This window comes from Anoplopoma fimbria, chromosome 13 (assembly GCF_027596085.1).
Source record: "Anoplopoma fimbria isolate UVic2021 breed Golden Eagle Sablefish chromosome 13, Afim_UVic_2022, whole genome shotgun sequence".
Lineage (NCBI taxonomy): Eukaryota > Metazoa > Chordata > Actinopteri > Perciformes > Anoplopomatidae > Anoplopoma > Anoplopoma fimbria.
In genome coordinates, this window is record NC_072461.1 from 6,965,387 (window position 1) to 6,989,530 (window position 24,144).

At 41.8% G+C, this 24,144-nt stretch overlaps 2 protein-coding genes across 2 annotated transcripts in view; both read left to right on the forward strand.

Annotated features, from left to right (window-relative positions):
- Positions 1-1,807, forward strand: part of grid2 (glutamate receptor, ionotropic, delta 2) — a 442,237-nt gene extending 440,430 nt beyond the window's left edge. The window contains exon 16 of the mRNA XM_054611388.1: positions 1,349-1,807. Coding sequence (XP_054467363.1) covers positions 1,349-1,807 — 459 coding nt within the window. The remainder of the gene's footprint in view (positions 1-1,348) is intronic.
- A 7,084-nt stretch (positions 1,808-8,891) lies between these two features.
- atoh1a (atonal bHLH transcription factor 1a) lies at positions 8,892-10,270 on the forward strand. The gene is made up of 2 exons (XM_054611674.1): positions 8,892-9,150; positions 9,432-10,270. The coding sequence occupies exons 1-2, from the start codon at positions 8,892-8,894 to the stop codon at positions 10,268-10,270; spliced, it is 1,098 nt and encodes a 365-aa protein (XP_054467649.1).
- The last annotated feature ends 13,874 nt before the right edge of the window (positions 10,271-24,144 follow it).

Sequence of the window (24,144 nt, forward strand, 5' to 3'; positions counted from 1 at the left end):
TATATCCTCACCTCATTCATTGCTCCCTCACACCACTGTCCCCTAGCCAGTAAAAGCATGAAACACCTCTCACTGAGTGTTACCATCCTTTAGACTATGTGGATAAGTTATTTATAGGTGAATACAGTGATTATAAGTTTCATTTAACATATGCTGTAAATTAAGTTGAAGCTTAAGTTAATGTTTGCGCTTTGTCTTGTAATTGTTAAATTGTTAAGACCGTTAAACATTGTTTGATTGAAGTAAGATAATCTATATTCTATGATGCAGTAAATTAACAAACCATATGGTATGTGGCCCAGAAGAAAAGATTCACTTGAAAATGAGATGTCAATCTCAAATTGAATTTTTTGTGATGATGGCCAGAATGCAATGGTGACAAGAGGCAGGTAAAATAAAATAAGATTGTAATTGTATTTTGTAGTGTAATATTATTATATGGACAATAGACCAAGACCTCTGGAATAGCAGAGCACAAAGCATGATGGCGGTGTGTTTTCTGTGTGTATTCCAGATTATCTGCACTCCCTTAAAGACCTTGTAGAAGTGTGTGTATGTTTCTCTCTTTCAATATCCTGACCATAGCTCAGAGTGTGCTTCTCTTCCCTCCATCTCTCCCCTCTTCTCTTTTTGCTCCCCCTGCTTCCTGTCACATCCATGTTTCCCTGTGACCACCAAACATGTATTTATTACTTTCACGTTGTGTCACCCCCATTCTTCCCCTTACTATTGCAATAACCTCAATTTGAACCTCACTTTTAATTGTGCCAAAACTTTTGTTTGGCCACATGCATGCCATCTTGCCATCATCATTTCACCACCTGCGTTGTTCTCTTGCTTTCACTATTATTCTTACTATCCATTTATACTGGATGGATGGATGACATCCCTATTGCTAATTCTGAATACAAATACACCTCATCCTTGTCCATTTCTCCTTTTTCAAAAATATATCCTCTCTGCACGTACTCTGTTCTGTTTCCTTCTCCTTTCTCTCCGTTTCCTTACTCCTCTATTTGCAATTCCTTCACTCCTATTCCTTTACCTCCTCTCTCTCCTTTTCATCCTTTATCCACCATTGCCCACTTTCTCTTACCCCTCATCCTGTCCTTCTGTTCCCTCCTCCATTTCTCTCACCTCCATCCCCCATCCTTAAACACTGACCCCTGGAAATTTCTCCTATCTCACCCCTTATCATCCCTCCGTTCCAACGTCTTCTTTCCCATCAAATATTCTTTCCAAATGGCCTCCCTTCCCATTAACACCTCTTCCCTTCTACCATTTCCCATCAATGCTTTCTCCTCTCCGTCCTACTCCTACTCCTGCCCCTGACCCTCCCTACTTGCAGGACGATAAGGAGATCGACCTGGAGCACCTACACCGCCGGGTTAACAGCTTGTGCACCGAGGATGAGAGCCCCCATAAGCAGTTCTCCACCTCTTCCGTCGATTTAACACCCCTTGACATGGATGCGCTGCCTGCCGCGCGCCAGGCCCTCGAGCAGATCAGTGATTTTCGCAACACCCACATCACCACCACCACCTTCATCCCCGAGCAGATCCAGACCCTCAGCCGCAGCCTATCTGCCAAAGCCGCTGCTGGTTTCTCCGCTGGTTTCGGTGGCGGCGGCGGGGGCGTCCTCCAGGACCACCGGACTGGCGGGGTGGGCCCTTTCAGGCAGAGGGCCCCCAACGGTGGCTTCTTTCGCAGCCCCATTAAAACAATGTCCTCCATCCCCTACCAGCCCACAGGTCCAGGACCCAACTTCGGATATGGCAATGATCCAGACAGGGGCACCTCTATATGAGGAGTTGCTAAGGATATGGTTGGTTCAGGAGGAAGAAGATGAGGAGGAGGAGGAGGAGCAGAAGGAGGAAAAGTGGCTAGGGTCGGTCATGGGATGGTAGAACAAATACATTATGGCTAAGCTAAAAAGTCAGAGGATAGAGATGTGTACATAGGAATCTTTATGTTTTCAGTTTCTGCTTGGGTGTTTGCAGGGGTGTCCATTTTGTATGTAGAGGAGACGAACGAGGTGGAGGTCTACTGGAGCGTTCCTTATCCTCCTGCTAACCATGCTGGTGAGGTGCAAAAAGGGAAGGGGTGGTTTGAATCTTTGCTTTATTGTTGTTGTTCTTGTGATTGTTTGGGGGATTATTTTTTGGGAAATGTGTGAAAGGGGATCTTTTGTATTGCTTCTGTTTTATGATATGAGGACTGCCTCATGTAGCGGAGATCTGCTGAAATTACCTGAGTATTATTATCTGAACCCCACCTGGGAGGGTTTACTTTATGCTAGTCTGACCACAGGAAACACGTCTATACTCCTGTGAGCTCCAGGGCTGCCATTGGTGGATGACTGGTGGTGTCTTTAGCCACTGAACAACTCCAAGAGGCTCACACTACAAAGCAATTATTGAGGGTTTTTTTTTTATGAAGGCTTATATAACAGTAGTTTTGTCCATAGCCCCGGGAATACAGACAACAGCCCCTTGTAGTTTTGAAAAGGCCCTGTCTCAGTGAATATCGGAAGATTCCACTTCTCCACTTCTACTCTGCCTTTTCACTATGCGGGAGTCCATACTGAGTTTTCTCTTCTCTGGTGTTGTTTCACCAATACCTGGGGATCTAAATGTGTTATAGTGTCCACACAGTGGCCTGACTTGACCTTAGACTGAACACACGCTGACGCCGTCATGTGGCATCGGACGAAAAACTGAGGAGTGAAAACTTCTGAAATGCCATAACAGTGCAACCATATGACACTGAATCACCAGGGTGGTGCGTCGATCTTGTACTATTTCTGCCATTTTGGTGCATCACCTTGAAACGGTTACCACCACTTCGATGCACATTAAAGACTCTTTGTCAACCCCACTGCACTGTACCAGTGCCCACAGACCTGTAAGTGATTGTATGTAGATCTGACCTTTTTCTTTTCTCACCTGTACTGTGCTATCTGCTTTTCAAGTCAAGGTGAGATCCTCTAGTCAGACTGTCAGAGGGATATTAAAAGGGATGATACAAAAAAAGCAACTTAAAGAGAAAAAAAACATAAAAGACAAGCCGAAAGACTTCAAAAAGCGTATGCTTATTATATGTCTTTTATTGAATTTTGTTTTTGAAAAAAAATAGATTTTAATGCGTGGAATGTGTTTTGGTCAGGAAGTACAAAAAAATAACATTGTTCTGAGCTGTCTACTTGTTTCTTTCTCTCAGCCAACTTTGAAAAACTGCTAATTGAGTGCTGTAGTCTCTGGTTTTGCATCATTAAGTCATTCAAACTTTTACTTTTGATTTTTTTTCGTTGTTTCGCTTCATTTTAGCGCTGCCATAGCTTGGGTGTTTAAAAGATAAAAGCTCATTCTGTACGATCATGTCATGTTCGAGTTCATTATTCACTTCTTATCAGGTTCAAGTGGTGAAATGGTTGATTTTGTGTTGAGGAGAAGCCATTGCAACAGCATCTTCAGTACAGGCCTTATAAGTCAACAAACTAGCTGCACCCTCCCAACTTCCAGTCAAACACAAAACTCCACCGCGCACTGGAAACCATTTAGAGCAGCAGATCAGTGGTTGTGCTTTCGGGTCACGGGAATGTCACGAAGAGTCAACAACGGTCATTGGAACCCAATGGCTGCCTTTTAATGAGACGAGTCCGAAATATACTTCTATTTCATATCTGTAATGTTAAGGGTACTGTTTATATAACTTGTTTTTTTAAAGTGCCAATTAATTAAAATGAGACCATTGAGGTGCATTTTGGGGTGAGGAAAAGGGAATGGTGCATCAAGAGCATTAAAGGAATATTTTGTGGATTAGGGGCTGGGGTAGTAAGATGGAACCAAATCTTTTTCACTAACACTGTATTAATAATTGATAATGTTAGTTGTTTAGAACAAGTTTTCAGTTTGTTATCTTTAAGAACTAAAACCGCAAATGTTGTGCGTAGAAAACTCAGTCAAGCCACAGTGTTTTGAAGCAAGCATTCTTAGGCATTCTTTTCTTATATTAGGCTACAGTATGGCTATTGAATGACAAATAGGACACAGACATTTAAACGGTTTTATTTAGTATAAATGAAAGAGACATTATAAAAAAATGTATATTTTACATGTTGATGCTATTTTTGTTTAACAAAAAGAGAAGAGTATATCATGATGAGCTTTAGCGTTGAGTTTAGCAGTCACATTACTGCGTTTGGTTTTCCCTCGTTTTGCCCATGGTCAACATAAACACATAAACACAAACTCTGCTTTTCTCACGTCATCCTGAGTTCATTTTATTATTTGCTGGCTAAATAACAAAAAGTGGCAAGTTCATTAAAAAGAAAGCATGCACAAACTTGCTCTTGCGCTATCTGTTAACATTTTTTATTTCATACATAGAACTACAGGATTTACTTGATCATTTTCAAAAATTTATGATGTACAGTATTTAATATAGGCCTATTTTGTTGTATGTGTTGCATATTATTCAAAAACTGAACAAACTGGGGCCTCTGTTACAAGTGGCAAAGCTTTCTGTGTATAATTTGTCTAATAAACAGGTTTTCTACAGTGGGATGGTATTTGTTGTTTTTGGTAATCTAGACAAACCATACATGAAAAGTGGTGCATTGACGTCATTTTCTGTTAGCTCCAAATATCTGTAAATTTCTTGAAACTTTGCATTCAAAGATAGAGCTGCATAACTAATGACCAACTTTTCATAAAAGTACTATTTCACCCATTACAACTGTCAAAGTCAATTTATTTTGTGAACACATCTTCCTTTTCCATACAAAATGGCAAAGTGTCTTTCCAAACTGTTCTGTTTTCAGGCTCGTCTTCTACTTTTCAGATACAAATGGTTACTAATTCTGCACAAGTCTCAGATACTGGTAAGTAGTCATGCTTTCATTAAGAGTTTTAGTGTAAATTTCTCACCTTCACTCTCTTGTTGTTATCAACATGTACCATTAGGAAACAAATTAAATCTGATTTGTTTATGTAGAGTCTTAGTAGAATCCAGTCTTAAAGGTGCATAATATGAAATTGGGAGTGGGAGTGGGGGTTGGCTTTGTTAACTTGCATGTCACGGTGTAATTTTGACCTTTTAATTTTCAAAGAGCCAATTGGTCCAGAACAAATAAACCAGTAAAATTGATTGATGCAGGCAGGGTGTCATTTAATAATGAATGAAAAGGGATTCCATTCCTTGTATTACTTTTATCTTCAAATTATTAAATACATTAAAGGAGGGAACATTTTTGAGGAGTGAAGGGGAAAATACAAATGCTAACCATAACATTTTCAAATGGGTTTTGGTGATCTGAGATGATTTAATGTGTGGAGAGGATTTTAAGTGTGAGCTGAGCTTTTGTCTCTTTCACTTCAAATAGGCTATCACTTCAAAGGCCTGTCTGCTGCTGTTAACAGCTGGATAGACACACTGTTGAAGACGACTGCTGTCAAGTTCAATAGAGCACTACATTGTAGCTCTCCATTCTAACCACTGGATGGCACTATTTAGCCCTCAGAGCTCCTGTATTTCAGATTGTATGCTTTATAACCGGATGAATTGCAGATATTTTCCAAATGTATGAAGATATCATCGATTTAAAAAGATTGTGCATTTAGTATCACTGGGCACAGCTGAGCGACAACCGACTTGACGCCAAGCTATAAATCTTCTTATGGTAGCCTACAAATCAGAGGAGAGATCAAAGTCAGCATCTCCATGTAGCCTCCAGTAATTATCATGATAATCATCTGTGATTTCTCCCTATGGGGAGTAAATATGTACCTGAAATCTTAATGCTCACTGTTTCGTTTGGTGAAAGTTAATTGTTGTTAATTGTTGTTTTAATTAGTCTCAGGGGACAAGCAACATTAACTTACTTGTTAAGGACACAAAATCAACTGGTTTTTTTTTTTATTAAGACCTATCTAGATTGCAAAATACAACAATTACAACAACTAGTATAAATAAACGTCCTGTATTCATAGTTTTACTTAAGTATAGGTTAATTACTATGAGGAGCAAAATGTAGGCCTACTTTAAGTATCTAAAAAGTGTTATCTAACATTATTGGACTAGTGATCAACACTTACAGCATCAACATGCAAGTATTATAATGTTGAAGCTGATGGGGTGAGGTTAAGTTCAATATATATTTAAATACTACTACTTACTTTTTCTTTGTATTGCTTATTTGTATGTACAATGTTGGTCTTTAAAGTAACGTGTTACTACACCAGTACACATTGCGTATTTTTTTCTTACAATATGTATATTTATAATTACTTTCTTGATTATACTCGGACTTTTTCAGGTGTTTTTATGTCAAAAGAAAGTTGGGAGACAATAGAGTTCCCTTGGGGGTTTTTTGGCTCATCTAAGAGCTTCAAAACACGTTTATATGTTAGCACCTCATTAAGAACTACACCGTGGTTCTATTGACTTCAGGCTACAGTGAAGCTTTGAAACCCCCGCGCGGCTCCCCTCACTTCAGCCTCGTGCCCATCGTCTCCCGGGAGATGGGGATGAGAAGCGGCAGCACGCAGACTCCTCTCGCGCATTGGAATGGGAGCCTCCCCCCCCTCCCCCCTCCCCCGAGGAGCCCCCAAGGCGTGACCAATGGAACATAGAGTCTCCATTGTGGCCGCGACACTTTAATAATCGCCAGCTACAATATCCAACCTGTCGGTAGCTTCAGGAGCCCGGCCCGGCCCGTTGGACGGGGGGGGGGGGGGCTTGTAGGTGGGAAGAGGGGGGGGGGGACGCTCGGCGCCAGAGCTCGAGCCCGCAAGACGTCCCCATGATGAATACATGAATAAAAAATAGAAAAGATTGATGTCGGGCTATCTCTGAAATCATGGGATTTATTCCCACATATGTTGTGTTTCTCCCACAATTCCTCCCCTAGTTTAATTAGTTTCCACTTTTTTTTTTAGAACAAACCCCATGTTTCTAACCATTCTTAACATTTTTTTTTTCTTTTCATGTCAAAGTTATGATGTTTAGTTGATACAGATAATGGTTTGCTGCTTATGATGCCCTTTTCGTTTGGCAAGAATGTTCTGTAAAAGTTGTGAAGACTGATAGATTATAGATTTTTTTCTTTTCATGTCAAAGTTATGAGTTTAGTTATACAGGTAATGGTATGATTGTTTGCGTCATTGGGCTACTGTATTTAACACGTGGCTTAGCCTGCATCCTTATCCAGAATCGACCGTGGCAATTTGGTTAAATAGCCAATTTCCACCCAGCAATGAGCCCATTGTTCATTTGCCAGGTAGGGCCCACACTCTGCGTCTCAGTAGACTGCAGGTGGATAAAACACAAAATAAACTTTGAAATTTGAAGATTTTTAAGGAAAATAGCTATCATTTGTATATTTTCTACTTGTCTACAATGTTACTTTTTAAACTTGTGTTGGAAACTTCTTCTTGGAATATTTGATGATAAATTGATATTATAAATAATGTGTTGCGTATCCAATATATCGTGTTGTGTCTGTGTGAGTATTTGCGCTTTTCTCTCTCTCTCTATTTGCTCTCTTTGCGTGTGCGTGCGTGTGATCGTGCGTGTGTTTGCGTGCGTGTAATTGTGTGTGTGCGCGCACGTGTGTGTCTGTGCGTGCGCGCGTGCGTGCGTTTGTCCGAACGAGCGAGCGCGTGTCCTTTCTCCTCGCTCCTTCCAGTCGCAAACGCGCGTACTGCTCATGTTTCCGTGCCCCGTGAAGCCCTTTCTACCGGCAGGGCGTTCCTCCAGCGGGATCAAAAGGCTCGAGTCCCGCTACAAAAGGAAAATGGAAACTGGAGATGATCTTAGAATGAATGAATTGACAATGAGCGCATTTTTTTTTCCCTCTAGCTGACTTTTGGTCAAGCGTTACTGATGCTGTAGCCCAAAGCTTCTTCTTATTCATGGACCAGGGTCCACTCCCTCAGCTCTCTCAGTGTCTGATTATTCCTCGCATATGTCCCTATTGAGGGATGAAATAAAGTTATGTTTACCCCACTTTTTAAGGTTGTTTTGGAAAAAAATGTTTTGCTAGATTCCTGTCTTTCATTAGTCTCAAATAATAGTGAGTGTGTGTCTCAAAGTTATGTGATGCACTAAGTGTTGACTTGAACTTGCAGTCTTCACAGGAAGCAGTTTAGGATGGCAGATCAAGTCGTCCCCCCCCCCCACACTTGTTTCTGTCATACCTGAGACATCATGGGCGGCTTGTCCCGTAACCACAAGGTTGGTGGTTCAAACCCCTCTACCGGCAACATGCCGAGGTGTCCTTGAGCAAGACACCTAACCCCAAGTTGCTCCCCGGGCGCTTCATTGCAGCCCACTGCTCCTCCGGGATGGGTTAAATGCAGAGAAATAATTTCCCCATTGTGGGACTAATAAAGGATTGATTATTATTATTATTATTATTATTATTATTATTATTATTATTATTATTATTATTATTATTATTATTATTATTATAAGACACAGGGACAGCGTTCTGTCCCAGCTGCGGACGTCTCGCGCTGTCCACGCTCCTACATAAACCCCCCCCCCCCATGCACGTGCGTCCTGTGGGAGGTTCCCTTACCTCTCCTTTGCGTTAAACACTCCTTAAATTGTAACGCCATCATAAACAGTCCGGCTTCGGGGGGCCCATAAGCACCTCTCTCTCTCGGGGCCTTGCCGAGACTTCTCATTGGACGTCAACACGCGACCAGCGCGAGGAGGGGCTCCCAGGCGCGTGCCGCTTTTTAAACCGACTCAGCTGAAGGAGTCCCGCACGCGACAGTCACATTCACACAGCGCGAATAGAAGTGCGTGCATCCAAGAAGAAGAACAACTAATATTGAAAGTCAGTTCAACGTTGCCTGCCTTTTTTTTTGGTTTTTTTGGGAAACATGGATGTCCGAAGTGTGGAAGAGTGGAGCAGAGGCGAGGTGGAGGTGGCGGGGCTCAACTCGCGGCTGCAGAGCCCGGGGTTGGTGGAGCAGCAGCGCGAGGAGTCCCGCTACGAACCGGGACTGAGGCTCGTGGACAGCGGCAGTGACCCACGCGCCTGGCTGGCTCCGGTGCAGCCCTCTGGCACCTGCGCGGCACACGCCAGCTCACCCGACTACCTGCTGGACTCGCCCTGCCCGAGCACCGGCTCCTACCAAGGTGAGAAACGCCGCTTATCATTTACATTTTGGACAATATTTTTTTTAAATCTTGCAACTGCAACGTCACATGCAACAGGCAACTGGGAGTTAAGTTCAGTGGTTTTCACTGGAGGTCCCACATTACTTTCCTTTATTCAGAGAGTTTAGGTGCAAAATGCATTTTGTAGGCTACAATTAACACATAGTTACTTTTACAGTCATAAGTGTACATGCGTTTATTATAGGTTGAGGGGGTCAAAGCAGACTAGTTCATCACATTTTTTGTTTTCATTTTTTCAGAAAGTGGTTCCCCGGAGTCCTCGGGCCACCCCAGCCCTCCCAGCTACAGAAAAACTGCCAAGAGCCCCTCCTCTTCTTCGCTCAAAGTCAGGGACTTGTGCCGCCTTCAAGGCACGGTCACCGGGCCCGACGAAGAGGCATCCACGAGACAGAGAGCCCAGTCCAGCAGGCCGGTCCACGGGGTCCAGAAGCAGAGGCGCGTAGCCGCCAACGCGCGGGAGAGGAGGCGCATGCACGGGCTCAACTACGCGTTCGACGAGCTGCGCAGCGTCATCCCGGCGTTAGACAACGACAAGAAGCTCTCCAAGTACGAGACGCTACAGATGGCGCAGATTTACATCAACGCTCTGGCTGACCTGCTCGAAGGTCCGGTTTCCTCCTCCAACAGCAACAACAACAACAACAGCAACGACGTCTCCAACAATAAAAACAACTCGCAAAAGTGTGACATTGCGCTTCCAGCCACGGTTGGTTTTGACGCTCCCTCGTCCCCGACAGCCTGCAGGACAGCGGCGGCCGGGCCCGTCTCAGGTGGCGGCTTACCTGTTCACATCAGCGGGGTGTCCTTCCACTCCTCCTTCGACGACGGCTCGTTCTCCGCCATGGTGGAAGAGGCGATGCGTTCCCCATCTCCGTCTCCCTCCGCTCGGGAAAACTCTTTCCTGGCACCGGTCGGAGGCGGTGGGAGGAAAGCGTCTCCCCGGAGCGACGGAGAGTTTTCCCCGCACTCCCACTTCAGCGACTCGGATGAAATAGCGATGGAGATCCACTCGAGTGAAGAGGAGGACTTCTCAGATCTCAAGCTCCGCAGCCGCCATCATCACACGGTGGCTTTTTGAATGATTAAAAAACACAAAATAAAAGACTTTATTAAAAGTTCACGACAACTAAGAAACGCCCGTAAATCGTGTCAATCATCATCTGTTGCTAACAAAACGCCGTTCAAGATAATGGAAATGTCATGTTCAATTTAGCAATAATTCTACTTTATCAACTTGTTGCATAGTTTAAAGGTTGTTTTTCGTGTGAGATAGACCCAATTCGGTTCTGCCAATAGATGTATAGCCTATAATAACCAGTTTCCATGGAGACGTGGCTGGAAGACCCCTCTGCCATGTCGCGCGCAGCACTGCCATGGGTATTTCCCACGTCACTCCGACCAAAAAGCTGTCTTCCACAAAATAATAACTTTATGGATTAGTGCTTGTATTTGATAATGTTAAACAACACTTTTTTTTTTGTAGCTACAATATGATTTTTGTTGTGATTTATCTTTTAATTTGTATGTATAATGTATTTTTGTTTTGCAACTTCAAAAGTTCATAATGTGCACTTTAAACATATACGAGCCAGAGGCTTGAGAAATACGACCTTTGTTTTCAAAACATAAACAATATTGTGTTGCTTTGTTTGCTAGTGTAGTACTGCCAATTCCAAACCAATAGCCTATTTAATGTAGCCATCAATGCTGCCTGCTTTTGTATTTTCTTTTGTATCTTCAGATGAACTTGTGTGTCTTTTGCTTTCACTGGATGAGATTAATTGACATGTAGGCCTATTTATTGCTGATATGTTTCGTTTTATTTGCTTTTTTTTTAATTTCTTAAAAATTCTGCCAGTCATTGTTATGTTAATTTGATTTTGGGAAATAAAAGGCGAACAAAAATGTAATGTTTCTTTGTCTCTGCTGATTCCACGCACATTTCTTACTGCAATGAACTCTTTTATCAGTTGTTTTTAAAAAAAGTAACCCTTACCCTTTTGCTTCAAATTCATTTTCAGAATTAAAAAAAGAATGATGATAATGACGATGAAAATAATAATAATAATAATAACACATTGTTTGTGATGGTTGGAGTCTGTTTAGACTTTTAGAGCTTGTTAGTAGCTGAACAGGCTTATGGCTTCTATGTTATAATAGCGACCAATAACACAATAATACTAGTACTAATAATAATAAAATAATATTAATTATTATTATTATTATTATTACAATAGGAAGAATAATTGTAATAATATTAATAATAACAATAGTAATAATAATATCACTTATTATTATTATTAATATTGTTATGTAAGTTTAATAATTTGATGAATAAAGAAATTAAAGGCTATTACCTAATTTTATAAATTGCATCTATTGCATATAACGAAATGTACAGTCTTTTAACAGGGAAATAATGAACACAAATAAAAAATGTTGCAGTTTTAACGACCAACGTGAACAATATCGGTCCTTAAAAACCACACAAGCGGGCCTTTCCATTGGATTAAAGAAACGTTGGACACTTGATCCTCTCTTCTGTCATTTATCGGAACATCGACGTGAAACGTGTCCAACACGCGCTCGCTCGCCATATGCTGCAGGTGCACGCGCCCCCGGCCCACAGTCCATTGCGTTTTATAAACTGCGATGTTTGTGACGACTTTGACGTAGTTTCTGCATTTAATTCTAGCGAAATGTTGTTTTCTTGCAATCTTCACAAACTCTTTGAAAACTTTTATTTTATTTTTTTATTTACTTTTTTACATCTGAATGGTTGCCATGTCGTCCCAGAGTTGGTAATGGGGCGTGTGCATTAATTCCAGCCTATTGTTGGCAGGCTCGTGGGCCGAGGTGTTGGATGGCCTCAATGAAGCACGCGCTGTCAGCTGGTGAGCGCTCGCGGGTCCCCACCGTGTCCCCGAGGACCTGACTCGAGAGGGAACACACTTTCTCAACTAAAGAAAGACCTGCACACACACACACACACACACACGCACACACACACACACACACGCACACGTCGGTACACCTCCTCCTCCTCTTTTTCTTTCTCCTTTCTTTCATTCTCCCCATCAACTCAAACGAACACGCGCATGGACGCGGAACACGCACCACGCTCACACTGGCTCTGGTAACATGTCCTGCTGCGTGACTCAGGCTGAAGGGAGACTTTTTTTTTTCTTTTTTTTTTTTTTCTCCAACTTATTTGAGACTCCTCTACAACGTGTCAACAACCTGTCGGACACACGGGCATGGTGCAAAACAGACAAATACTTTGGAATTATTTTTAATAATAATAATAATAATAATCAATCCTTTATTAGTCCCACAATGGGGAAATTATTTCTCTGCATTTAACCCATCCCGGAGGAGCAGTGGGCTGCAATGAAGCGCCCGGGGAGCAACTTGGGGTTAGGTGTCTTGCTCAAGGACACCTCGGCATGTTGCCGGTAGAGGGGTTTGAACCACCAACCTTGTGGTTAAGGGACAAGCGCTCTACCTCATGTGCCACAGCCGCCCCATTTATGAAAGTAGCCTACCTGTTTGTCTCCCACCGACTGTTTCTTTTAGCCAATCACAAGCAGTGCCCCTGTGCTCGCCTCCCGAAGGCAGGGAATAAAGGGAAATATAATGAGGATACTGTGTTCAATTATTTACAGAATTCATGCAGGTGGAGCTACATCTGAGTATGATCAGACATCTGCAGCGAGTTCGTGTTGCGGTGAAAGGAGATCAAGTTGCAGTAAACACATTAAATGGAGAGCCTATTGTAGGGATGTAACTGTCCCTCTGTAGGACAACACAAGGTCAACCATCGGGATTCCGCTGCAGAAAAGTTACCTTTCCAAACATTGGTCAGGTACGAACACTCACTTAAACTGTTTTTGCTTAATATTTCCCCTTTAACTGGAAATTAAACTATCTGTAAAATACGTCCGCACAAAATAAATAAATGGTAAAACTTAAAAAACACAACAAAGCTTTGGTTTTCGAGGAAAACGTTTGTTTTTAATGTAGCAAAGCGTTGATGTGAGCTATAAGTAAACCACCCAAATGTGTAAATCTACAATCTGCAAACAATTACAAGTTTGCAGAACTCCCCACTTATCTCCAGTTGAATATCTAGAGCTGTTTAATGAAATAACTTCAGAACAATTATCTCACTTTTCATTTAATTAAGGGCTAATTAAGGGTCTTCAAATAACATGTGAAAAACATTTGCAGGATTTTTTGTTATGGTCAATAGTGGTATGCTAATGACCACTAACAGGCTTTATTTATTTAACCAGTGGTGGTTCTTATAGAAAGTAAGAGATGTAAACAGTCATCTTCAACAGGTGGGAGTCTGTTCAGGTTGAGGTTTCACGAAAATTAATTATTTACGCATTTATAAAAATAACAACAGAGGTGGAGTTAGGGAGAACCTGAGATGCACTGACGCGTGTTGTTAGAAAAAGAAGACAACGAAAAGGAAAAATCCACACCTTAAACGGTCTTCACTCTGTCAAGAGTTTACTTGTTTTAGATTTTTTCTTTTAAGGGAAGTTGTTTCAACAACCTATATCTGTTTGTTTCCAACTCTTCGAGTTTGGCCTCTTCTTAGACTCAGAGGCTCCTTAAAATCAAAAGGAATTTATCTTTAACTCTTTGTTGTGTCAAATAAAAGCATGTTTTGTGCAAGGTAAACTGTTCAAAACCAGCACTTGAACAATTAAAACAACTGACATTATCATGCATAAAAAGGACAAGCATAAAACGCTCAAACAGAAAGTGCCAGTGAAGTCAAAAGTTAAGAGGAGTGCTCAATATGTTTTAAGCCTCTGTGGTCATGCTCATTTCAATAAATATATTCAGAATACGTGCATTCCACCGCTTCCTTTTTTGAAATGAAAAGAGAGGCGCTTGCATTTTGTATGAGATATGTGGAGCCGAGCTGTGTGCTGTCCAAAAAAGCCACGGGTCTCTCTGGGGACCCAGAACAAAAGGCAGAACTGGGCCATAGTCTCCATCTGCTGTCCCAGGGAGAGAGAGAGAGAGAGCGGGAGAAGCTGGCGAGTGAGGACACCATGGGTACATAGAGACAGAATAATAAGTGAGAGGGAGGGAGAAAGAGAGAGTAGAGACAGCGGCAACAGGGGACATACTTATAGATAGATAGATAGATAGATAGATAGATAGATAGATAGATAGATAGATAGATAGATAGATAGATAGATAGATAGATAGATAGATAGATAGATAGATAGATAGATAGATAGATAGATAGATCAGTATGGTTCCGTTGAGTTCTATTCAGCCAACTGTAAATTGGTCTAAGGGCCAACAACCTTAACTATCCCTTTGTTTAATCTTACCCTTAAATTACCCTGAAGCCTTCCCCACAGCCCTGTGTTATCATGTACTGTAGCGTAACCTGTTGTGACTGATCACATGAACACACACCTGTTGCATTGCAAGCTCCAACTCGGTGAGGCTATTAATTGTTAATGCTTTCCTTGGTAGTTCTGTGACTCACAGTCACACACAATGTAGCATTTATATCTGCAAAGTTATCTCTTTTTTTGGTAATGTTGTTGCACTGAAATGGATGTGTAGAAGATGTGTCCAACTCCATATTTAATCTGTGAAATCATTATGCGTTATAGATGTCATCTGATTTATGCCTTTTTTCGGCTGTGATCCAAACTGTGAAATATTTTTTGTGCAGACAGGGTTAACAATAGTATTAACCACACGATGAATATACATTACCTTCAGAGGAGATACTCAACAGAAACAGTTGAAACAAAAAAAGTAAAAAACACATGAATAAAAGCATTAAAGCTGTGCCCAGCTATGTAATAACTGTTAGAACTCATCAGTCTATTTACTGTATTACTTTAACTAAAGCTTAAAAAAAGAGAAGCAGATCAACTGTGAAAAAACATATTCAGTAAAAATTCTGAGTGAATCATTCTACTGTATGTGTTTGTATGTACTTTCCTCACTTCACCAATTTATATTTGGTCTTTTATTCGAGTTGTCTTGAAAATGAATTAAGTTTTTAAATTTCTATTGCAGTTCCCAGAATCGAACACAAGGAAAACATCTTTGCTGTTACACATAGTGGTAGACGGTATTTCGGTGGGATTTATTTCCCAACCTGCTAGAAACGGTTAATGACACAAACGTGGATAAAATGTTTAAATAAACAAGATAAAATGTCTAGTTATTTATTGCCTGAGTGATTTTTCGGCAAAAAACCAAATAGATAAATTAAAATGATTTAGAAAAATATCAAGATAGATGAGAAGATGACACAAAGTAAATCAAAATGAAAATGAGCATAATATCAAAAGATATAGGACATTTAAAGCTTTATAGAGTTTACTCTCCAGTATTTTGCAGCAGAAAGCAAGTAAAATACTGGAGGGTAATCAGTGGCTACGCTACAGCCAAAATGCCTTTTGGTAATGACATAAGTCCTAAATGAGCATACAGAGAAATAAAATATGTGATAGTTACAGTTAATGCAATACAGACACTAACTTTTTCTCTCTTTATGTTGAAAGGGTCCCAGAGCTGAGGGCTGTACATCTTCTAAAGCGGTGATGTTCAACTATTTTGACAAAATACATCCTGTGGTTTGATGACAAGAAGCCCGTCCCTCGAAACATGTCCACCTGCACATACACACACTGACACAGTCACACACGCAGTACGTACACACTGTCACAAGACAGAAGATCATTTATCTCTGTGGTTCTCTCCATGAAAGACAACTATGGGTGAAGCAGGGTCTCCCAGGGCTTTGTTCTGGGCCGGGTTCAGCTCTTTGTGTCCGCCACCTTCAAAGCAAATGTACATGAACACGAACATGAGGCTTCTTGGGTAACCGGCCCATTGAATAGCAGCACAATGGTGCGACCAATTATCCACAGTGCTCAATGCTCCTGCGGAATCAGTTACACGGCTTTGTTTGTGTGTGTGAGTGTATTTCTTGGATTTGCATGTGTGAGGATGTAAAGTTTTGAGTGTATGTGCTTATCTTTCTGTTCATGTTATTCAATGTAAATCTGTGTGTGCATATTTTTTTGTGTGTGTGTGTCATCGATTATCTCTTGTCATCTTTAACCACATCATTTCTCATAATAATGCAATGCAATCACTTCAGATGTAATGTGTGTGTGTATGTGTGCATGTGTTTGTATGTGTGTGTGTGTGTGTGTGTGTGTGTGTGTGTGTGTGTGTGTGTGTGTGTGTGTGTGTGTGTGTGTGTGTGTGTGTGTGTGTGTGTGTGTGTGTTTGTTTAGTCTTGTATGTCTGTGCAAGTGCGTGTGGTTTACTTTTACTCCCCACTAGGAAACACCTCAACTGCAAGGCTATTTACTCCCTTTGACACATTGTGACTTCCAGCGGGGTCGGGTTACCGAGAGCGTGCAGCCGGCCCTCCTCAGTTGTGGAAGAGACCTCAACTCTGATTGACTCTGCGGACATGAAAAGAAACCTCTGGGAGCTTTGGAAGTGATTTGGCTAGAGGTGTTTTTCTATCTTTTTCACACCTTGGAACATGAGAGGTGTGTGAGAGGGTGAGAGTGCAGAGGTTCTTCTTAAAATTTGTGTATTTGTATGTCCTCACATGTAAGTATTCGAGAGTGTGTCTTACCATCAACACACCCACCTCTGCCAGATTCATGTGTACTAGGTGAACATGTGTACATAGGAGAACATGTCCATGTGTCACTGATTGTCACTATGATGAGTAACCACTGTTTCAGTTACCTGCATGATGAAGCTGATTTTATTGATCATAATAATTGTATTGAATTGTTAAATAATAATGATGAAAAACGGGAACATAACTCACATGAATTCTTTAAAAAAAAAAATCTGTTAAATCTAAAAGCTTTGTTCTGTAAAAAAAAATATTTGTGAAGAGTATATGCACATCTTTCATAACTAGTCCAAATTCCAGTTAAACAGGATTTCAATTAATATATAGTTTTTTTTTAACATTTATAATATATTTTTCATTTGCATAGGTCTGACCCTCAAGATGTTAAAGTTCACAGCCAACAAAAAATAAAAAAAATAAATTGCAAACGGTGCTAACAGCGCTAACAGTACAAACAACGCCAAACGTGTTGCTATAGCTAACCGTGTTTCCCAGGGGGAAGCAGGGAAGTGGGGCAAGTGGGACAGTGAAGCAAGCTTACATGCACAAACATGAACTAAAAGCATGCAAATGTCAAACACAGGTTGAGGGGAAAACTGGGGTTGGGGTTTCTTTACCTGTAGCCTACCTAAGTGTGCAACGTATCCTCATATAACATTTTCCTACGAAAGCCAGCAAAACGTGTCAATTTCTGCTTGTAACATGCATATGGTCTTTTCAAAATAGACTTCCATCTTCACAGGAAAAACTGTTTGTTGGACCCATTCTGCACACCCATTTGTGGGCTGTAGCTGTCTTTATACTTCCTTGTTCATGATTAAGTGGATAACATACAAAATCATTTTGTGGGATACCTACAAATTACAGTGCATGATTTTTCAGAGCTTTTTCTACGAATGCTAGATAAGAGCAGCCCGTTGTGTGATATGTGTTGGCCAAAGGAAAAGAGATCAAATTAAAATAAGAACATTACCAAGCATGACTACGCCAGAGTCACTCCTCTTGATTCCCCCCAGTGAAAGATCTTGTATTGTGTGACCATGTGTCAGTCATGAAGTGTGAAAATCACAACAACTTGAAGACTCACGATTACAAGACAGCAAGTTGTGTATTGTGAACAGGAAAGCGATCTGATGACTTTGAAATTTGTGTAGTGTGAACTCGGCTTAAGAAGAATAAGAGGATTATTGATGTTCAACCTCGAAAACAACACAAATATGTAACTGTCTGATTGCCTCCTTTCACTTTTTTCGCTACACCTTGCTATTATGGCCCCCCGACTCACCTGTTGAATTAACTACATCTCTCCTCTCCCTCTCCCCCCTCCCCTCTCCTCTCCTCCCCTCTCCTCTCCTCCTCCTCTCTTGTCCTCCCTGGACCCATTGTACAGTTGCCCCCGTGGATCTCCTTTCAGCCTGCTGCTCTACTCAGATGAGGGATACAGTATATTGAAGGAGATTTTGCTTGTATTTGATTCCGCTCCTTTTCATAGTGACTGAAAGCCTGGCCTCCATGCTGCCCCCACCTCTCCCTCACTGTCCTGTCCAGTTCCCAGGGGACCCCCACTCTCTCCCGGGCTGGCCTGGGTGGAGCGGCCTCAGAGTGGGGCAAGTAGGGAACAGACAAGGGTATCACTTACAGCCTCCCTCCCGCACTCACAGAGCACACAAACAGCCACAACGCACCCCCTCACCTTGCCTGTCTCCCTCTCTCAGCTGCACATATACACACAGTGCTGTCGGTGCGTGTCACACGTACATGCACACGCACATCTTTTCCTCCATCTTACCAATTAGAGATACATGTCCTATCGTTTTCAACCCCCCCACTTTTCAATCTTTCCATTCAGCCACCAATCCAGGAAGGAGGCAGACCACAATGGAGTTGTGGAAAGCCATTTCTCTGCACTGAAAAGCAAGCAATTGAGATTTGGTGACTAAGAGTGACACAGAAGTTTAGATGGAGAATGGCACAAGTGCATTTGCTGGGACAAGAACTTGATGTAGAGACACTCACGTACACACACGCGCACACACATGCACACATGCACACATGCACACAATCACACAGAGAATGAGCTCCGTCTGGGCTACCTTTTTGTCAACCCGCCATGCACTAACACACCTTTGGCCTACTGCATAAACCAGCCAGGTATATCAGATAACATCCTGTTCAACGCAACAGCATTAAGTTTTAAACAACACCAATGTGTTAAACTGTCCCGCTTCTAATCCAGAATCAAAGTTCAACTGGTTCACTGTTAGAAATTATTCCACAAGACTCAGGACTTTCACTTAATTCTTATTTACTTTCAGCTAAAATGCAGTATAAACAATACTTATTTTTGAATGAATAAACCGTATCATGTTATGTAACATTTTGATACGTTCATGCTTTTAGTTGCAACTTTTAGTTCTGCTGGACTACTTCTTTTTTTTTTTACATTATTTAAGATGTAAGTGCTACTTACCCTTACAGCTGAGCTCTGTTTAAATTATAAATAGTATGAAATGTTATGTCATTGTTAATCCTGTTACAATCCAATTTTACTAAATTTCTGATTTGATTGGCTCGTTTGAGCAATCTTGTAGTCTATAGTGACATACATGGTGGTTTGTTGAAAACTCGAAGTTTGAACAATTCTTCATTGACATTTCACATTATAATATTAGGTTTGATTAACATTTTTAAAGTAAGACCCTCACTTACTTTCTAATTTAACGTAATTAAATATAGCAAACATAAACCTTAAGTGCCAAATCTGTTAAACAGGTATTTATAATATTTCCTGAATGATGTAGTTAAAGTCTATAGGTGCTACCATCCCACAACTATAATACAGCCACTTGAAATGATGATACGGTGTATTTAGGGTTACTTGAGAAATAATCCTTCCTTAAGTGTTGCTCATGAACCAGTTCCCTCTGTAACCAGAGGAAAAAAAGCCCAGCTAACTGCACACATCACACCCTTAACAGAGGAGCAGTGCTATCATGTATTTCTCGAGTGGTCTCTTGACGCACAACAAAAGCTGCAGGGCGCATTCGGAAACAACAAGCCCCCAGCTAGATTAAAACAACAGCACACCACTTCCCACAGTGAAGGAATTGGATTAACACGGATCTTTTTAACAAGACAGGAAATGTAACAGTGGGTCTATGAACCTCAACCCTCACGAGAATAGCTTAAATGCCTAAACTCAAGAGCTGCTTGAAAAATGATTATATATGAAATCTTTATAATACTTCTCTAAATTAACACATCACTATACCTTACAGGGCTGTTTTTAAATTAAAATGTAAGCCATACGAGAGTTCCTTTAGAAGGTCTTAACTCTATCCATTTCTCAGTATATTTGTTGTCTGTTGGTTGGTAATGCCTGTAGGGCATCTTTAAGAGCAAAGGACCCTTACTAGGATCAAGATCACAGCAGGATAACACAGCTAATATAGCTAGACATTTCCTACTGCTGTAACGGATTAGCAAGCCTCTCTGCAGGGTAACACAAACACATAAACAATGGTCGTTTGACTGACTGTGAGACCAGGCTCATCTTCCACCTGTTACACTCACTATTTCTTCTAGGGAGACATTTTCCCGTTCCTCTTTTAATTTCATAACTAATCTCCTCCCCCAATTGAAGTTATTCTTGTTTCATCCTCATTTAAAAGCATGAATATTCTGCAGGGGGTTTTTTTGTGAAAAAAGTTTGTGAATTTTTTAGAAGAAACGCCCTTCCAATCCCCCAAAAGAAGGCTTGGGACAAAAAAAATCATGAAATAGAAGAAACTACCATTTAAGGTTAAAGGTACTAGTGAAATCCATTTTCCTTGCAAACGCGAGAAATTTCCGAGCCCATTGACTCTTGTTTGTTTGTGGCTGATTTGGGCGTCCTTATCTTTCTCCTCCTCCCAGATTAGTGCTGCAGTCTGCATGGTTCACACCATTAAGGCCAATCCACATCCTCTTCTTTTTTTTTGGTGGGAGGGGGGGCTCCCCTGGAGATCAGTGACGCCTCACTGCCCACATCAATCAATCATTCTCCGTCCGACTACCTCGCTCCCGCTTCCTTTTGTCTCTCTCTGTATGTCTCTGTCTCCATATCTCTCTGTCTCGCCTACACAGCTTTAATATCAGTCTCATCCCTCTTTCCCACACATGACATGGGAACTACTTATCATAAAAACATGGATGAATGTTGCCGTCAAGAGCAATTGATCGACAGGACCTGTCTTGGAAGGTGTTTTGGTTAGTGAATTCTAAACATTATTGAGTAGCTGTTTTCATTTTGATAGATAATCATCAATAGACAATGCATTGCCTGCAGAAATAGCTGTCTTCATCTTTTCTTTTCATTAGCTAATGTTCTGATATTTTTTGTAATTACTCAAGTGAATCTTTTACCCACAAAGAAAGGCAATGACGTGTCTCAACTAAATCAATCATACGTATTACAGTCTTATAGAAAAAACTCTTGAATTGTCCTAATCATGGGCCAAATATGTAAGAGGAGTGAGGCCACAATAGACATTGGTTGAACTTGTGCTCTTCTATAGCAAAGAGGTTTTGTTCCTACAGTTCTACTGTGACCCAAAGTTCAGGCCACATATGTGTGTCTACTGTATTTTGATAATAATATGGGCCTTTGCAGTGCTTTTGTGCATTCCTAGCCTTGGTTCAGGCAAAAATCACTGGACACTTACGCTAACGCTAAGGTTTCAGTTGTTGTGTTAAGTTATTGAGGTTGCTATTAGAATGTCCACTTTCCAATCTGCCTGTCTGCCTCTCCGTATTAAATGGTCTTTTTACCGTCAACAAGTCCAATGAAAAGAATAATGTTGAATGTCATGTGCCTGCGTGGTTGCTAGTTTGGATATGCCACCTACCTTTCCATGAGTCTGCACACCCAGTTCTCTGCCTTTTTGCAAACTGTTGTTGTTCCGCTGACCTAGTTATCTATCAGCCCTACAAACCTGTCATACTGTCTCTCACATGTCTGTCCGCATACCAACCTGTCTGCTACCCAATGTGCCTTTTTACCTCTCAGTCTGTATGTCTGCCAGCTATGAAAGGTCAGTACTAAATGGGCTGAGTTTAAACAATGCCCTCGGTACCCAGGGCAGGGACAGCCAGTGTCCCACAGCGGACCTGCTGCATGTGATGGGTGGCCAGCCCTCCCCATTCACCTTTTCTCCTCTCCCTCTTCCTCCTCTCTGCACTTACTGCGTCTGTTTCTGTTTTTGCCGCCCTCTTCTACTCTTCTCCTCCTTTTTTGTTCTGCTTTTGGCCATTTTTTTTTTTTTTTTTTTTTTACTCTCCTCCGCCTTCCACGTCGGTGTCCGTACTTCTCTGCCTTCCTCTCCTCCCCTCCTCTCCCCATCAGTCCCCATCAGGAGGAACCTAATAGGAAATCAAAGTTTCCAGGGGAAGAATGGACTGGGGCTTAGCGTTACCATCCCCTGGGTCCTCTCTGCTGAAAGAGGAGTGCAGAAAAGACTCTATACTGGCACTGTGGAGTGGAAGGTTAATGCAGCAGATAGTCTTTCCCTTACTCTCTTTCCGTGTCTCTTTATCCATTCTTTTCCTCCCAGACGCACACCAAACACACACACACACAAGCTCTCTCTATCTTCTAGTTATTTTCCCTTTTCATTCTCTCTCACCCACACACACACAAACACACACACTCTCAACGCACACTTTTCCCTCTCAAAGACTGAATAGCAAAGCAGGTGAACTCAGATGCCCCTAGACGGATGGTGCTTGGCGAGGTCCGATTTTCAGCCCGCCGCTACACGATGCGTCCTTTGGGATGTGGTGTGTATGGTTGTGGATTGGATCGTGTGTGTGTGTGTGTGTGTGTGTGTGTGTGTGTGTGTGTGTGTGTGTGTGTGTGTGTGTGTGTGTGTGTGTGTGTGTGTGTGTGTGTGTGTGTGTGTGTGTGTGTGTGTGTGTGTGTGTGTGTGTGTGCCACCCGCAGCCCAGCCCAGCACGCACCCCTGCCCTTCAAAGCACTGCCTATGTGTAGCAATTGACTCCATGGCCCCTGTGAGCTCAGGTACTGCCGCCCTGTCAAGCATGTCAAGGAGCATTTACAAAGGCTACCCCTGTGCATTGCTACATATGGAATGATGTTCCCCATTTAAGTAATAAACAGATTATTGAATATAAATCATCAGAACCATTGCATCTGTAGTTCTTCAGAGTAGAGTTACAATAGAATTGAACAGAATGCAAAGCTACATATTATAACTACATTATTTTGAGCTTTTTTTTCAAACTTTATAAATCAAACAAGGACTTTGATATATTTCCATAACTTGACTGACTGCCTTTAGTTGTTAGAATAACATTGTCCTCCTGCCGTGGCCTTGACAATCAGGCGGTGTCCCCATGGCCTTGAGGCTGGGCTTTTACTAAATCACTCTCCATTGTTAACTGAAAAACCTCCTTCCAATAGTAACCCGTTGAAAGCAACTGAACAAAGTAATTAATCAATTTGGTAAAAGTGAAAATACCACCTTTCTTCCTGGAGTCGAACGGTTTCAGCTGTTGCACGTGTGTTGGATTGTGTATTTGCATCATTCACGCACATGCTCATGCATGTAAGGCATCTTGCACATCAATATACTGGCAGAAAGTGCCATGTAAAATTGAGGGCTTAGTCTAGCATTAGTCATGTATTAGCTGTCTAGCATCAGCCTGAGCTGATCAGGGGCTGAGCAGTCCAGATCCTGCTGTGTTAAGCTGCTTAAAGACTCAGAGGTGGAAAAGATTTAACAGCGGGAATGCCTTGGGGCATGAGGGAGCGCTGGAGGAGAGGGCAGGTGAGAGAGATCTAGGGAAACATGGTGGGGTGAAGGAGCCAGAGCTGGAGGTGGTGGCAAAAGATAAAAAAACATTAAGGAGTCAGGACAGAAAACTATGTAGAGAGAGGAAAACAGAGAGAGATGATGATGCTGTAGCTGAATCCAGATTCCTATAAAACAAATTCTAACCCCCCAAAATGTCCTCCTCTCTGGTCCCTTCGCTACCTCTTCACCCCTCACGCCTGCACACCACCCACCTGCCCTCTGTACTCCCCCACAGAAGAGTTCGGATTCTCGGAAGGTGTTGGGTGTCTACAGTGTCACAACTAAACAAAACCATTTGAAAACAAAGTGGGCCGGTGAATGTGCCGTCGCAATCCGACCCCTCTCCTTTTGTGGCCGTAGAGAAAAACGGCCTCTCAGAATCAAGGGGATGGAGGGCGGGTAAGGGGGAGGCACACCATTTCAATCCGCAGGTTACCC